This window comes from Girardinichthys multiradiatus, chromosome 5, assembly GCF_021462225.1.
Source record: "Girardinichthys multiradiatus isolate DD_20200921_A chromosome 5, DD_fGirMul_XY1, whole genome shotgun sequence".
Lineage (NCBI taxonomy): Eukaryota > Metazoa > Chordata > Actinopteri > Cyprinodontiformes > Goodeidae > Girardinichthys > Girardinichthys multiradiatus.
The window spans coordinates 52,201,682-52,218,709 of NC_061798.1; the positions used below are offsets into that span (position 1 = coordinate 52,201,682).

Genomic DNA, 17,028 nt, shown 5'->3' on the forward strand with positions numbered 1-17,028 from the left:
AGCCTCTAATCTGAACATGTCTGGAAACTGTGGCCTAGAGATGAGTGAATGCGAAGTTATTGAAGTTTCAACACATTTGTTGAATCTCAGGGGATAAATATCAGTAAAGATGAAAAGGTTCAGAAATGATTCATCATCATCTCCTCTCTTTATTTTCTATAAACCATGCATATTAACCGCAGGCTGAACACTTTGGACCACGGACGCTCAGGTAGACAGCAATTAGGCAGCTGTTAGGTCGACCTTCTGAATGGTTCTCTCTACAAAGAGACAATTCCTGGTCCTCTAGCTGACCTTTGGGTGGTCTTGAAAGCCAAACAGGTGGGCAGAAGATGCAGTGAGGCTGGGTCTACACTTCATCCTGCACCAAGCTGCAGGTGTCTCTTCAGATTTTCAAAGACGGTTGGCGCACTTACCAGGACACTGTTAAAGAGGCCAAAAGGAAACACTTTTCTAACTTAATTTTATCTCACAGCCACAACCTTCGTGTGCTTTTTAGTACCATTGACTCTTTCCTTTATGCTCCACAGACTGCTGGTTTGAAGCCTCTACTTTATTGTGCAATAATTGGATTGAGTTTTTTATTGATAAGGTAACTTCCATAAGGACTCATCTTACACCCAGACTCTGACCCCTTTGTATGTTCCTTGCTCTGCTGTTTCAAAACAGTTTGACCCTGTCACTGTGTCATTTTTAAAAGAAGCTCTCTGGTTCTCCATGTGATGCTCTTCCACCACGGTTCCTTAGAGAAGTCTTCCCTTGCTCTGAGCACTTGGTTCTTGCCTTTTTAACAGTAGTCTGTTATCCTGTGTAGTTCCTGCTAATTTCAAACATGCTGTGGAGCAGCTCCTGTTAAAGAAACCTGGCCTTGATCTGACTGCTGGGGAATTTTAGGCCCATCTCTAAGCTTCCACTACTGTCAAAAATCTTGGAGAAAATAGTTTATTCAGAGTCGAAATCCTTTCTTGATGAATGTAGCATCCTGGATGTATTCCAGTCGGGTTTTAAAGCACTTCATAGCACAGAGTCAACCCTGCTGAGGGTTTCTAATGATATTCTCCTGGCTTGTGATTCTGGTGACTCGGATCCTTGTCCTGCTGGACCTAACCGCTGCTTTCAATACAGTGGATCACAGCATTTTATTGTCATGCTTACAGCACCAAGTAGGTAATGGTGGCACCGTTCTGAAGTGGGTTAGGTCCAATCTGCCAGGCAGAACATTTTCCGTAAAGGTTGAAGAGTTTGAATCATCTTCTGCTCCTCTGTCATGTGGGGTCCCCCAGGGCTCAATATTAGGGCCTTTGCTCTTTTCTCTGTTCCTCCTTCCTCTGGGGTCTAATTGTAGGAAATATGGCATCTCCTTCCATTGTTATGCTGATGAAAAAGCTGTGACCCGTTAGGGCGAGGTGATGCCTGGTCCATCAAACGTCTTTTATCCTGTCCTGAGGATATTACAGCTTGGATGCCCTTAAATTTCCTTAATTTTAATCAAAAAAGACTGAGGTACCTGTCTTTGGACCTTGTGGAGCATGTCAGACACCTCCTGTTAATTTAGACCCCCTGGCAATGTATATTATGTCCACAGTTAGAACCTTGGTTTTAAGATGGACAGTGATTTTAAACTTGATGATCAAATAAGGGCCACCATTAAGTCTAATTTTTACCATTTAAGAAAAATAGCAAAGGCAAAATCTATTCTTTCAAAGCAACAGTTGGAAACAGTAACCATGCAGTCATTTCATCGGCTGGATTACTGTAATTCACTCTATCTTGGAAACAACCAGTCCTCACTTAAACGCCTGCAGCTGGTTCAAAACGCCATTGCATGAATTTTAACAGGAACACATTAGCTCTGTTCTGGCTTCGCTCCACTGGCTGCCCGTCTACTTTAGAGTCCATTTTAAAGTCTTTCTGTTTGTTTTTAAGGCTCTGCACAGCCTCGCCCGCCTTTAACTGAGCTTCTCCACTACTACACTCCCACTCGGTCACTTCGGTCCACTGACCAGCTGCTTCTGGACATTCCCAGTTTCAACCAGGAGCTTAGAGGGGACAGGGCCTTCTCTAATGGGGCCCCTAGGTTATGGAATACGTTACCTTTGCACATTCGAAAGGCCCCTTCACTGTCCATTTTAAAGACTAATTAAAAAACTTATTACTAATTGGCCTTCAACCCAACTGGGACTTGATCTTACAGGTATTGATTTTATTTGTTTTATTGTTTGGTTTTTACTATGTTTGTATTGAGTTTTTAAGTTATTTACTTTGTTGTGTGTTTACCGTTATTTTATTTGATGTTTAGCACTTTGTTTTAGCTGTGGCTGGTCTTAAAGCGCTTTATAAAGAAAGTTGATGATGATGATGCAGCGCCTCGACCACCCAGGAACCACCTACAGGATCCTGTTTGTGGACATCCTCCACCAGAAGCTCACAGTGCTGGCCTCCATGTTTTAGTGGATCACCAGCTTCCTGAAGGACCGGCAGCAGCAGGTGAAGCTGGGGAGCATCTTCTCCTGCACAAGAACCATCAACACTAGCGCCCCCAAGGGGTGTGTTCTCTCCACAGTCTAGGAGTGGGGAGAGAACACACCCCTCATCCCCCCCTCACCATCCTCAGCAGCACTGTGTTTACTGTGGACCACTTCCGGTTCCTAGGAACAAGCCTTTCTTGAGATATGAGCTGGTCCTCACACATAGACACTGTTCAGAAGAAAGCCCAACAGAGACTGTACTCAAGAAGTTCAACCTTCCATGGGAACTCCTGATCGTCTACACTACCATGGTTCAGTGTGTCCTGTGTTCATTCATCACTGTGAGGTTTGACTCATCCACCAAACAGGACAGGTCCAGACTACAACGAAGATCTGCAGAGAGAATCATCAGGGCTGACCTTCCCTCCATCCAGGGCTTATACAGGTCTAGGGTCAGGAAAAGGGCAGCTAAAATTTCTGCAGACCCCACACACCCTGGACATAAACTGTTTAAGCTTTTACCTTCAGGTGGCGCTACAGAGCGCTGTTCACTAAAACCAGCCGCCACAGAGACAGTTTCTCTGATGAACACCTGACACCAGTCAGGTACTCTGCTGTGGAACAAAATCAGCATATCTCCACCATCACAACCTGCACTTCCTTTTGTCTTTTCTTTATATAAAAAATTGGCTGTATATATATATATATATATATACAGGGGTTGGACAATGAAAGTGAAACACCTGTCATTTTAGTGTGGGAGGTTTCATGGCTAAATTGGACCAGCCTGGTAGCCAGTCTTCATTGATTGCACATTGCACCAGTAAGAGCAGAGTGTGAAGGTTCAATTAGCAGGGTAAGAGCACAGTTTTACTCAAAATATTGAAATGCACACAACATTATGGGTGACATACCAGAGTTCAAAAGAGGACAAATTGTTGGTGCACGTCTTGCTGGCGCATCTGTGACCAAGACAGCAAGTCTTTGTGATGTATCAAGAGCCACGGTATCCAGGGTAATGTCAGCATACCACCAAGAAGGACGAACCACATCCAACAGGATTAACTGTGGACGCAAGAGGAAGCTGTCTGAAAGGGATGTTCGGGTGCTAACCCGGATTGTATCCAAAAAACATAAAACCACGGCTGCCCAAATCACGGCAGAATTAAATGTGTACCTCAACTCTCCTGTTTCCACCAGAACTGTCCGTCAGGAGCTCCACAGGGTCAATATACACGGCTGGGCTGCTATAGACAAACCTTTGGTCACTCATGCCAATGCCAAACGTCGGTTTCAATGGTGCAAGGAGCGCAAATCTTGGGCTGTGGACAATGTGAAACATGTATTGTTCTCTGATGAGTCCACCTTTACTGTTTTCCCCACATCCAGGAGAGTTACGGTGTGGAGAAGCCCCAAAGAAGCGTACCACCCAGACTGTTGCATGTCCAGAGTGAAGCATGGGGGTGGATCAGTGATGGTTTGGGCTGCCATATCATGGCATTCCTTGGCCCAATACTTGTGCTAGATGGGCGCGTCACTGCCAAGGACTACCGAACCATTCTTGAGGACCATGTGCATCCAATGGTTCAAACATTGTATCCTGAAGGCGGTGCCGTGTATCAGCATGACAATGCACCAATACACACAGCAAGACTGGTGAAAGATTGGTTTGATGAACATGAAAGTGAAGTTGAACATCTCCCATGGCCTGCACAGTCACCAGATCTAAATATTATTGAGCCACTTTGGGGTGTTTTGGAGGAGCGAGTCAGGAAACGTTTTCCTCCACCAGTATCACGTAGTGACCTGGTCACTATCCTGCAAGAAGAATGGCTTCAAATCCCTCTGACCACTGTACAGGACTTGTATATGTATCAATAAAGCTGGTTCTGATTCTGACAAGGCCTTTCTTCCCTGATCCTTTAGTTTGATCGGACAGCCAGATCCAGGGATGGTTCTGTTCTGAGCTTTTTATGACGTTCAGTGCTGCAGAAAGGTTCTCATGTTCATCCCCTCACAAACTGGTCTCTAGGTCCACAGACAGGTTCTTTGACTTCATTGCTTGGTTTCTGCTCTGTTAGCTGTGAGACCTTGTGTTCCCCTCCAGATCCAGAACCAATCAGCTGATTCACCACAGCTGGATTCTCATAAACCTGCAGAAACATTTGTACTTTGTTATTATGGGCCATTTATGGTGAAAACTCAAATCACTTTTAGAAAAGGTCTGAGGGGGTGTGAATACTTTCTGGAGGCGCTGTAGTAGGAAGAGAAAGCTGGATGTGTGTGAAAGGTCAAAGTTGAGGTGTTTGTGGTCAGAGTTAAAATATTCCTCTGATATCAGTCTGGTACTGGACTCAAACTGGGTTCCAAAAGCCTGGAAAACTGCTGATGCAGACCCGTTGAAAGATCCCAGAAAAGCTCGGATCACAGGAAGAACTGAGGACCGGATCAGGAGTTTTAAACAGAACCTTTATGAACATGAGTTATTTCTCTCCTATCATGTTACAGGACAAGCCATGAGCAGACGGCTTACAGCGGACTTATTCTGATTAGATGGGTGATTAGTGGTGAAAGACGTGTCACATGACCCGGTGTTACTGGTGAGACGGAGGCCCGGCAGCCGTGGACAGACATGGCGAACAGCAAGAAGAAAGCAGGTGAGTCTGCTGGGAAGACAGGTGAGACGCAGCAGGAAGTCTGTTTATCTGTGTGTTTCATTTCAGAGGAGGGGGAGGAGATCCAGAAGTTGGGGAAGAAGTTTGGGAAACTGGATCTGGATAAATCCGGCTCTCTGAGTGTGGATGAGTTCATGTCTCTGCCAGAACTTCAGCAGAACCCGCTGGTCCGGAGAGTCATTGACATCTTTGACACTGATGGGAACGGAGAAGTCGACTTCATTGGTAAGTATGAACAGTTCACACGTGAAAACAGAGTTTTCCCGTTGAGGTGTCGGACCGGGTTAACAGCCCACATCCATTGCAGAACCATCTGACTCACAGTCAAGATCAAAATAATTTCTAACTTCATGGGTTTGGACTGCAGACCTGATTTTATCCAGACATCCAGCCTGAATCAGCACATGGATCACTGAACTCTTATCTCCATAAAGACTCAGGAACCTGCAGGAGACTCTGGTACCAGATTGGTTCTGGTTTCTATTTAATCAGAAACATAAACTAAAGGCGGCATCTTCACATCCTGATCTTGATTTTCAGCAATCTGAGGGTTCCATTTGATCAGATTTCAAATGAAGAAGTCAGAGGTCCAGTTGATGTGAACAAACCTCAGTAGTTGATCTTTTTCAGATTATTCCTTCGATTTAAACCAAAACTGTTACAAAATTACAGCATGTGGACCTTCAGAAGATCCTAAGAAACCAAACGGAGCTGAGGAAGTTAAGCAGTTTGTTCTGATGGGGCAACAGGAGATGTGATGGTCTTACTGCAGCAGAAACGTTCATGTTGTTCCTTCTTCTGATGGGAAAGTCATCATCCTGCTGTTCTCCAGTAGTCCACAGAAAGCTCTTCTCAGGAGGTTTTCAGGAATGATGCCAGCATAAGAACAGGTTTTATTTTACCAGTCAGCATGGAGATCCCAGGAGACCAGACTCCATGAGAGCAGATCTTTACGCATCGTTTTTCTTCGACTGGCGTGTCTTTGAGATGTCCGGCTTGTAGAGTCCTGTTGACTTCCAGGAGCTTCTTGCTCGTCAGCTTGGTGATCTCAATCCCTTGTGTGAAAAACCCTCAACTAACAAAGAATGAAAAAAAAGACGTTAAATGTCTCGTCTGATGGCCGCCGAATGCAGACATGGTGACACAAGTTTGAAAATTCGACTCAAATCGGACTTGACTTGGACTCGTGGTCTGAGACTTAGAACTAGTGAGCTGCAAATTACAAGGACACATCTGACTGGAAATATCAAAATAAAAGCACTTCCTGCTCCGTTCATTCGGAAATTTAACTCTTTTTTTTAGTTGCTATAATTAGTCTCATTCATTATGTCGTCATTTACACCCTAAATTGAAACATCTTTATTATTTAGATCCGAGAACAAAGAAAACCCTCCGAAACAGATTTAGTGGGATATAAAATGAAGACGAGGAGAATATGAAAACTTGGTAGACATAGAACATTAGATTAAAAAATAATTGTTCATAAATGATAATTGTTCATGTAATAATTATGGCCTGAAGCAGTGCACTGTTTGCCCTCTGTCTGATTCCTGAGCTACAGCGAAGTTAGAGGAGACCTGGAAAATGTTTATTTCACTCGTTAGAGACTTGAGACTTGACTTGGATGAAATGACTTGTGAAGAGTCCTGGATGAGTGCTACTTGGCCTCCACGAGTGACCTGGAAACTGACCATGGCCCAAACACAGCTGACTGGCTGTTGATTATCGCTGCAGGGACCTTTTCAGTCCAGGAGTCACTTTGAACCAAACTTTTCTTCTGTCTCTCAGAGTTCATTAAGGGAGTGTCTCAGTTCAGCATCAGAGGAGACAAGCTGCAGAAGCTCCACTGTGAGTTTAGATGTTCCATCCATGTTTCATACGTGCAGACCGGGCTTCACCGCTCTGAACCTGCTCTGTGTTTCTGTCTCTGAGCTCAGTTGCTTTCAGGATCTATGACATGGACAAAGACGGATTCATTTCCAACGGGGAGCTCTTCCAGGTCCTGAAGATGATGGTGGGCAACAACCTGCAGGACACAGAGATGCAGCAGATTGTCGACAAAACCATCATCAGCGCTGACAAAGATGGAGACGGCAGGGTGTCCTTTGACGAGTTCTGCGCTGTGAGTTTTCAGCGGTTCTGGTTCAGTTTTAGAGACATTATGGTCTGCTGTGATGGAGCAGGTCCATTAGGAAGTAGTGTGGCTTTATTATGTCCTCTCACATCACTTCCCGTGTCTTCTACAGATGGTTGGTGGGTTGGACTTCCACAGGAAGATGGTGGTGGACATCTGACAGCAGTGAAAATCTTCATCACTTCCCTCTAAGCTGGCTGGACAGGAACCATCAACACTTACTTTCAAAGCACCAGAACTCTGAATGAACCGTTCACATGGAAGGAAACTGTCAGTCAATTTTCTGTTGTGTTCCTGGTTCTCCTGAACTGGGCTCTGGTCCAGGAAGACCGGACTGAGGGTTTTCATCTAAGATTCAAACAATCAGAGTCACTTCAGAGTGAGCAGCATGCTGCAGTGAAATGTGATGGTTATCTGGACCTGGTGGTTGTTTCATCACGTCCTGATAGGCAGCACCTGTAGAACAAAAGACTGAAGCTGGTCTCTGTTGGAGGACGATGATGTTCTCCAGTATGGAGATCAGTGCAACAACCTGAGGAACCATCTGAGACAGTGTTAGTTCAGATCATGGTAGCTCTCAGCTTTTCTTCTTCAGGGACCAAACGCTTAACCAGGACTTTCACGCAGAAATGATGGAAAACTGCCGTAGAAACGCCGTACAAATTACACACACGTAGTGTTTTCATATCCTTATAGGGACCTTCCATTGACTTCCATTCTTTGCCATAGCCTTACCCTGACCCTTGACCTCAACTCAATTCATACCTTAGTCCTAAACCATTAACCCACACCACCAATCACCACTGTTTGGACCAGGCAAATTGTCTACACAACACACACACACACACACACACAAATGCATGTGAAGTTACTTGTGTGGATATTAAACTGCTGTAGCAGAGGCCTTATTATTATTATTGTTGTTTAGATCTGGCAAATTCTGCAATGCACGAAGAGCAAGTTTTTCTATAGTAAAAATGTACTCATCCAAATCACTCCAGTAAAAAAAGTATTTGGTAGAAATTTGACTCAAATACTGCATAAATGATCATCTGATTTAATTTGTACAAAATGAATCAAACAAACAGTAGAATTATAAAGAATAAAAATAAGTAACATTGACAAAGATCCAGATGATTGTTCCTACAGCTGTAGAGTCCTCAGCAGCAGTGGATGCAAAGTGATGCTGCTGCAGCTTTTCTCTGGAGGGAATCATCTCCAACACAAGGAGACCTACAGCTCCAGTCTGCTTACTAGAGTGATGGAGATGGAGAGACTTTTTCACCGCGTTTGCTGAAGACAATAAGCTGCAGAGTTTTCATCCATCAGAGCAGGAACCTTTCATTTTGACTGGGTGTCTCCTCACACCTGGAAATTATTCATCATGTCACTGCAGGTTCGTTAAAGTCCTTTAATTCACAAGCAGATTTATTAAGGCACAAATCTGTGACATAAACTGAGCATGCTCAGTGAGGAGGCCCACATCCAATAATCTGAGCTGCTTTAACCATCTGAACCATCTGCTGAGACATTAAAGGGACAGTTCAACATGAAGGAGGACCAACAATGGTCCATGTCTGTAGCAGCAGTTCATTTACATTTACAGAGAGAAACTATGAAACGTATCAGCTCGGAGGAAAACATCATCTTTAATGTAAATTAGTGTCTGATGCTCAGTGACCCTCCTTGGTGGGATGGACAGGGTCCTGATGACATCACAGATTTATTCGACTCTTTCACAGCAGAACAGCTCAGAAGTTACTGAAAACACTGAAATATTCTTCTTAAAGAGAGATTCCTTCCACTCATCTCCTTTTAAAACGCTTCTCCCTGCAGTCAGGACCGTTTCCATAGTTTCCATACAGGACATTACAGATAGCAAAAACGTCAAAACAGATTAACGGTTCCACACAGACATGAACAAAACGGACAAAAATGAGTCCAAAGATTAGTTTGTCCTTTCTGGGCTCCTGGAGGCCTGTGGCAGCTTGTTCTGTGGTACCTGAACATATTGTCTAATTTAGTTCACCTGTTCACCTTAACTGAACTCCATTCGGCCCGGCTTGCGTGTCGCTGGGTCAGCTGTTTCCGGGTCGGCTCTCCATTGCCTGCAGCCGCTGCCGTCTCCTCTCCAGGGCCTGCTGCTTCTTCAGCTCAATTTCAGCTGCAGAACATTTCCCTTCAGAGAGAGCAGGAAATGACATCATCAACTCAAACGGTGACATCACTCGTGATTCGACAATACAGTGGTGTGAAAAGTTTGTCTGCTTCCTGATTTCATCTTTTTATGCATGTTTTTCACACTAAAGAGTTTCAGATTTTCAAACTAATTGAAATATTAGTCAAAGAAAACACAGTAAACACAAAGTGCAGTTTTTAAATGAAGGTTTTTATTAATAAGGGAGAAAAATATCCAGACCTACACGACCTTGTGTGAAACATGTTTGTCCCCCTGTTTAAACATAACTGTGGTTTATCACATCGTCTAGCCACACCCAGACCTGATTACTGCCACACCTGTTCTCAATCAAGAAATCACTTGATTGGACCTGCCTGACAACGTGAAGTAGACCAAAAGATCTGTAAAAGCTGGACATCATGCCGGCATCCAAAGACATTCAGGGTCAAATGAGAAAGAAAGTAACTGAGATCTATCAGTCTAGCATAAAAGGAACACTGCATTTCAGACAAAGAACATCATGCCAGCAGTAAACTATGGCGGCGGTGTGATGGTCTGGAGCTGTGCTAAGGGCACAACCTGTTATTAGGGTTTAGGGTGCAATTCCTGGTTCACACAGGCTCATGTAGGGTTGGATGTTTTTCTCCATTAATAATAAAAACCTTTATTTAAAAACAGCGTTTTATGTTTAATGTGTTTTCTTTGAGTAATATTTAAATCAGTCTGATGATCTGAAACACTTCATGACATATTACTCCACTTTACTCCAGCAGCTTCCACAGGAGCTGCTGGTCATCTTCTCCACTGCCATCATTCAGTCTGTCCTGTCTTCATCCATCTCAGTGGTTTGGATCATCCACCAAACAGGACAGGTCCAAACTGCAACCAACAATCAGGTCTGCAGAGAGAATCATCAGCTGACCTTCCCTCCATCCAGGACTTACAAATCAGGAAAAGGGCACCTAACATCTCTGTAGACCCCACACATCCTGCACACAAACTGTTTAGAGTTTTACCTTCAGGTGGCGCTACAGAGCACAGTTTCTTCCCCCAGGCTGTTTCTCTGTTGAACATTTATATTGTGTATATTGTGTATATTGTGTATATTGTGTATATTGTGTATATTGTGTATATGTTTTTAAGGACATAAAGATTTATACAGAATATATCAAAGTGGACCGGAGTCAAATTCCTTGTTTGTTGTATGTATGAACTTGGCAATAAAGCTGATTCTGATTTAAAAGCCTTTTCATGAGATCCCAGAGGGAATGACGGACTGACCAGGGTTCTCTCCAGCTGTTTGGACTACAGAGGAATCCACCTCTGGCTGTGCACTGCTGGTCAGCTGGCTATAAGACGACAGTCATGGTGTGGAAACTAAAGGCGTGCTACACATCACTGATTAAGATAAGACTGTTTAAACCAGAGTCAGTAAAGCAATGAGCTGCATGTCTGTTAACCAGCTGACTGCAGGCTCTACCTGAGCAGACAGCCTGACTAATTACCCAGCTAAAATCAGCTTGTTATGCTGGGGGGAGAAACAGAACTTAAAGAGGTAATATTTTGGTGTTTGTTCTACATTTTGCTGAAGTCTTTGTATCAAAGCAACAAACGTTCTAATTAACATTATTCTGACTGTAAGGAAGTTCTATTGTTTTAGCAGAGAATTAAATCATTTTAAACTATGATATTTCTTTACTAAATGAAATCTAAGAACGCATCAGACTGTTTACTTCCTGCAGAGGGATGCTGTTTCCATAGTAACAGAGTTGGTTGGACCATCAGTCACAATTCAGCAGCCGACGATGATGACGTGTGTTCTCACCTTTCCCCGTTGCCATGGTTACCAGGTTGCTGGGCTTCTTGAAGGTGAAGTGCTGGTTGATGGTGGTTCGCAATGCTGCAGATGGTTCTGACCCACTTGTGTTTGTCTGGAGTCTCCTGAACACAGCATCTGCAGCAGGTTTAGATTGCAGGAATCTAATTGGCTGCTTCACCTGCGCAGAAGCTCCAGCAGCCAATGAGCTTCCAGCTGGTCTGCCCGTGCTAGACAGGCCAGACATGTCTGTTCGGATCCGGTTTTCACAAGTTCTGTGGGTTGGTTGCAGTGCTGCTCTCTGATTGGACAGAACTGGAGTCTGTCTGGCAGAGGGGTCAGTTTTGACCTGGACTTGGATCAAGATCTGGTTCTCCAGGTCATCACACATTTCACACAGAAGGTCATCGTCAGCTGGGTCGTCCCAGACCGGCTCAGTTGAGAACAGAGAGTCCAGGTCTTCGTCCAGGAAGTCCACCACATCGGATCTGAGGGTCACAGCAGATAATGAGCTTCCTGCAGAGTTCCTCGGAGTGCTCTGGGATCGCTGTGATTCTGGTTTAAAGCTGCTCGTCTGACCTGTCTTCCCCGTTTGCTGAGGTCCAGAGATAAATGGAAACCGGTTCTGGTCACTATCTTTAGAACTGCAATCCACTTGCTGGGCCATTGACGTGTCTGTCTGGATCCTTTTCCCAGAAAAATCTGAAGTCCACTCCAGTTGAAAAACTGCTCTTGGTCTCAGGTTTTCCTTCTCAGTTCTGGCTCTGACTGATGGAGCAACCCAACCCGGATTGTTCTGACCCGGAGTAACCAGACTTTCAGTGACCCAACCCACAGTGCCCTGACGTGGAGTGACCCAATCCCGAATGCTTTGACCTGGAAGAATCAGATCTGGGGTTCTGACAGAATCTGCTGGTTTCTGGGTGGAGCAGAGCTTTGGGGCCATGAAGGTCAGAGGATTCTGGGTCATCTCCAGCACCAGCGAGTCGTTTAGCAAGCCGTCGATGTCCCAGTCATCCTCAAACTCGTCATGGACCGAGTCATGTTTGTTTCCCATCCTGCTAACACCTGAGGCAGAACCATACATGGACGGTTTCCTGCTGACCTCCATGGAAGCCTGACTCAGGTTTCCGCCCACCTTCTGAGTCGGACCGTCAAACAGGAAGTCCAAGTCGTCCTGCAGCTGTTGATCCGGATGAGGCTGGGGGTCCGATCCAGCTGCTGCGTTCACAGCCAGCTGAAGGTTCCTAGGAAGTGAACCTTGACCCTGACTCCTGATGTCCAGGATGTCCTCTGTTAGGAGCTTCTCCAGGCTCTGCCCCTCCTCCTCCTCCTCTTCATTCTGGTGGAACATGTTCAGGTCAAACTGCTTGGCGAGCTGCAGCAGGTCCTCCACGCCGTTTGGTCTGCAGAAAACAAAAGCTCAAGTTACAGTCAGATTCAGAAATCTTTTCATTCTGAAGGTCACATTTCCAGATGATTCTGGTTCATGTTTAAATCTCCAGCTGCCAGCTTTTCCAGTGTTGACCTTCTACTGATCCTCTAACAGAACTCTCTGCTGTTCTGCAATAGATCACACCTAAAGTGGGCTGTGAGGAGGAAACTAATCGACTCAAAGCTGCAGGTCTCTTCTTCGTTCTGTGGAACATTTGAGATGTTTCACATCAACACAACCATTCATCTGAATCTTCTCAGCTTCAGGAATTATAGAGGCATCAGCAGGTCTATGAAGACATTTTCCACTGGTCCTGCTTCATGGTGATCATAACACTTTAGAAGCTTCCGGTCCAAACTGAACCCACCTCGGGGATTTCTTCTTGGCCCTGGGAGCTCGAACATCTGGAGTGCAGGGAATGGAGGCGCTGTCTCCGATCCACTGCTGTAAGGTCGGCTCTGCGACCCGCGGCCTGCCATGCTGCATGAAGACAAACAGAACATCAGCTGGAGTCCAGCAGTTGGTACCACCTGATCCAAGAGGAGAGCTTCTGACCTTGGGAGCGATCCTGCTGACAATCTCAGAGATGTTTATGAGTCCAGCGGCAGGCTTTTTACCTCGTTTACCTGAACACAACACAAACAGAACCTCACAGGAAACCAGATCAGATGAAAGCAGCAAACTGGGCGTTCTGTCAGAAGCTTACTGAATCTGTTGGTCAACGGGGAGGTGGCGTCCCAGATGATGTCCTGCTGGAAGTCCGAGTCATTCTGTGGAGACTCCACGCTGGGAACAGGTGTTGGTTTGGATCTGGAGATTCTGGTGGGAGTCTTAAACTCTGGAGGAGAGGAGAGAGAAACTACAGACTCAGAATGTGATCCAGAAAATTTGCTCAGTCCTCTGATGGAGGATAAATCATCACTTCTATCTTCGTCTGCAGGGTTTGGAGATTTCTAACAGAACTTCAAGTTTACCAGAATCTCCAGATTAATTTGGCGGCGAGTGTGAAGTACTTCCCCATAACCCTGTCCTGTCTGACCATTTCTTAATAACCTTTGAGTTTAATTTAACCGAGTACTCCACACCTGAAAGAAAATTTCATTATAGTAGATCATTATCAGACAATGCTGTAACAACCTTTAAAGAATCTGTTCTACTTTTAATTTCCTCATTATCACTGAAAAACACAGTGGAGGACAATAATTCTGTTTCTGCCCCTTCACAAATTAATTCTCTTGTTCATAGTGTTACTTCATCATTGCATGGTGCATTAGACAATGCAGCCCCCTTGAAAAAGAAGGTAATTATTCAAAGGAGGCTAGCTCCTTGGTTTAATTCAGAGCTGCATACTTTAAAGCACAATGTTAGAAAATTGGAGAGAAAATGGCGCTCTACACACCTAGAGGATTCCTACTTAATCTGGAAAAATAACCTACTGTTGTATAAAAAGACACTTCACCAAGCTAGAACAGCTTATTTCTCATCATTAATAGAAGAGAACAAGAATAATCCAAGGTTTCTCTTTAGTACAGTTGCTAAACTTACACAGAGTCATAGCTCTGTTGAGCCATCCATTCCCTTAGCTCTCAGCAGTCATGACTTTATGGGATTCTTCTTAAATAAAATTGATTCTATTAAAAAGAAAATCTTTGACATACTCCTGAAGATGATTACTTCATCCTCAGCAAGTGAGACAACATTGGAAATAACTGCAGAACCTGATTTGTGTTTGGACTGTTCTGATCCTGTGAAGCTTCCTGAGTTATCAGAAATATTAGCTTCATCTAAACCTTCAACTTGTATGTTAGACCCAATCCCAACCAAATTATTTAAGGAAGTGTTCCCTCTGATTACCAGCCCCATTTTAGATATGATTAATCTATCTTTAGTAAATGGATCAGAACCACAGGCTTTTAAGGTAGCTGTAATTAAACCTTTACTTAAGAAACCTTCGCTTGATCGAGATGACTTGAAAAATTACAGAACTTGGATGACTTTAAATTTTCTGCTTCTAAATTCAGACAAGACAGAAGTTGTCGTCTTTGGACCGGAGTCTTTAAAAAAGAAACTGCTTAGTCAATCACTTAACCTGGATGGCACTAAATTGACCTCCGATAATAAAGTAAAAAACCTTGGTGTTAACTTTGACTAGGACATGTCATTTAAATCCCATATTAAACAGGTTTCTAGGATTTCCTTCTTTCATCTCCAGAACATTGCCAAAATTAGAAATATCCTGTCCAGGAGTGATGCTGAAAAACTAGTCCATGCATTTGTTACTTCAAGGCTGGACTATTGTAATTCTTTACTATCAGGATGTCCACAAAATGCAGTTAAAAGCCTTCAGCTGATTCAAAATGCTCCAGTGTTCAACTTTCTCTCTCCTAGACATGGCTACTGACTGAGCTTCTACTGTAACTAACTCTATGTTCTCTCTTTCAGACTCTGACCTTGAAAACTGGATCAGAGTTTATCTGTTCTTTCTTTCTAGATGAAACGACTAAAGGAGCTACATCCATTAACATTTACTTTTCCTTCCCATAGAAAGTACTCCTGGATCAGTGCTTCTTTGTTCTCTTTGTGTCTCTGCTCTGTTCTCTCTAACCTCCAGTCGGTCGTGGCAGATGGCCGCTCACACTGAGCCTGGTTCTGGTTCTGCTGGAGGTTTCTTCCTGTTAAAAGGGAGTTTTTCCTCTCCACTGTCGCTACATGCATGCTCAGTATGAGGGATTGCTGCAAAGTCAACACCAGTGACTGTCCACTGTCTCTACATGCTCATCCAGGAGGAGTGAATGCTGCAAGTCACTGACTGGATGCAATCTGCTGGGTTTCCTTAGATAGAAAAACTTTTTATCCAATTTGAATAAATAACTGAATCTGACTGTTTGATAGTTAGGATTAATTGGAATGATTGAACTTGACTTGGAATCTGTAGGATTCAATTGAATTAAATATGTAAAGTGCCTTGAGAATTGGCGCTATATAAATAACTGAAGTGAATTAAACTAAATTGCAGATAATTCACTTTTAACAATAAATATATTCAGTTTCACCACATAATCTCACCTTCACACGTTTTCATGAAACCGAACTAAGACTAAATTGGATTCTGAAGAATAATTGGGTTAATTTACAGCAGACAGATTCTACGGAGCCTGTGAAGGGATATGGGGGGTTTCTTTCTTTGGCGTTCCCACGCAATAATTTGTGGGATAGTTTCCAAACCAGACAACAGCACAAATGGCACATGCACTACATCCGTTTTTGATATACATTGAGTTTTATTTGAAATGTATTGAAATCAGCCTTAAATAAAAGGATCTTCAATCAGACTTAAAAACAGTTATTATCCACAAGCTGTCAGACTACTGAACTCTGGACATTAATAACGCACTAAATCCCACTTGTGACATTATTGCTGCTGCATGATGGGTACTTTTTTTATACACCATTAGTGATTTTGTTTTTATCGTGATTTGAACGATTCTTCTTATCCAAAGCATTTTATCGCATTGTTGACTGCATGTTAACCTGCATATGATAAATAAACTATATTAATGACATATCAGTGCTGTTTGTGTGGTGCGCTGCTGTTCTAAAAGGCAGTTTCTCAAGGTGATAAAACAACTTTAACAAATCCACCGCGTCCCCACGCGTGTTCCGTAAGATTCAGTGGTTCTTGGTGTACAAACTAAAACACGTCCAGATATTTCCATTGGATTTGACGCATCAGAAACCCGTTCGGTTCCGAACAGAAGCTCTCTTTGTAAAAACAGAAGCAGCTCATCAGTGGAAAAATTAGAAAAGCTAAAATGAACAGATTTCTGAATATAATCAGGCGGACAGCCCTGAACAGACCCGTTGAATCGGGACCCAAACAGAACCTGTCAGCTCAGACCTGGTTCTCTCTGGCTCCGGGTAGACTCTAGGACCTCCACCAGGCCCGTCTGGCTCTGTCTGAAGCTCCGGCTCAGTCGGTTCCTTCTCGGAGGTCTGGCCGCCTGCGGCTCTACACCGGCCGGTGGCTCGAACATCCTTCGGTCTCCGTTCATGGCGGATAAAACTCCGCTCAGCTACTCAACTTGACTTTGGTTCAAAATATTGTGGAGAGTTTGAACATCACGCCATGTTTCTCTTTCCCAGAGTTCCTTTCGGCGGTGCGTTCAAGAGCAACAAAACTAAGCGGAAAGTGCGTGTTCCGAGTTTTTCATTCGGAGGGACGGTATCAGACATTGCGTGCGCACGAAATACAAATGTGTTCCCACGAAGTATTTATTCATGGGCACGAAATATTAATCCGTTCCCTAAGTAAGATGCACTG

General features: G+C 43.9%; 2 protein-coding genes across 3 annotated transcripts; one reads left to right on the plus strand and one right to left on the minus strand.

Annotated features, from left to right (window-relative positions):
- The first annotated feature begins 5,071 nt into the window (after nt 1–5,071).
- Nucleotides 5,072–8,396, plus strand: ppp3r1b (protein phosphatase 3 (formerly 2B), regulatory s1ubunit B, alpha isoform, b). The gene is made up of 5 exons (XM_047366731.1): nt 5,072–5,125; nt 5,192–5,368; nt 6,932–6,991; nt 7,081–7,265; nt 7,390–8,396. The coding sequence occupies exons 1-5, from the start codon at nt 5,101–5,103 to the stop codon at nt 7,435–7,437; spliced, it is 495 nt and encodes a 164-aa protein (XP_047222687.1). The 5' UTR covers nt 5,072–5,100; the 3' UTR covers nt 7,438–8,396.
- Nucleotides 8,319–16,880, minus strand: etaa1a (ETAA1 activator of ATR kinase a). Of its 2 annotated transcripts, XM_047366730.1 has the most exons (7): nt 16,606–16,880; nt 13,414–13,545; nt 13,263–13,333; nt 13,075–13,187; nt 11,282–12,678; nt 9,315–9,456; nt 8,319–8,645 (listed from the first exon to the last, which is right to left on the minus strand). In XM_047366730.1, exons 1-6 carry the CDS (start codon nt 16,757–16,759, stop codon nt 9,356–9,358), a joined length of 1,968 nt encoding a protein of 655 aa, XP_047222686.1. In that variant the 5' UTR covers nt 16,760–16,880; the 3' UTR covers nt 8,319–8,645; nt 9,315–9,355. The 2 variants fall into 2 exon arrangements, with proteins under 2 accessions (XP_047222686.1, XP_047222685.1); XM_047366729.1 differs by having other exon boundaries at nt 8,319–9,456; nt 16,606–16,879.
- Nucleotides 16,881–17,028: the final 148 nt, after the last annotated feature.

Coding starts and splice junctions, on each gene's coding strand:
- ppp3r1b (XM_047366731.1), top strand. CDS start 5,101: ATGGCGAACAGCAAGAAGAAAGCAG. Junction 5,369..6,931: donor CGGAGAAGTCGACTTCATTG/GTAAGTATGAAC, acceptor TCTGTCTCTCAG/AGTTCATTAAGGGAGTGTCT. Junction 6,992..7,080: donor CAAGCTGCAGAAGCTCCACT/GTGAGTTTAGAT, acceptor CTCTGAGCTCAG/TTGCTTTCAGGATCTATGAC.
- etaa1a (XM_047366730.1), bottom strand. CDS start 16,759: ATGAACGGAGACCGAAGGATGTTCGAGCCACCGGCCGGTGTAGAGCCG. Junction 13,188..13,262: donor TCAGCAGGATCGCTCCCAAG/GTCAGAAGCTCT, acceptor GTCTTCATGCAG/CATGGCAGGCCGCGGGTCGC. Junction 9,457..11,281: donor AACCATGGCAACGGGGAAAG/GTGAGAACACAC, acceptor CTCTCTCTGAAG/GGAAATGTTCTGCAGCTGAA.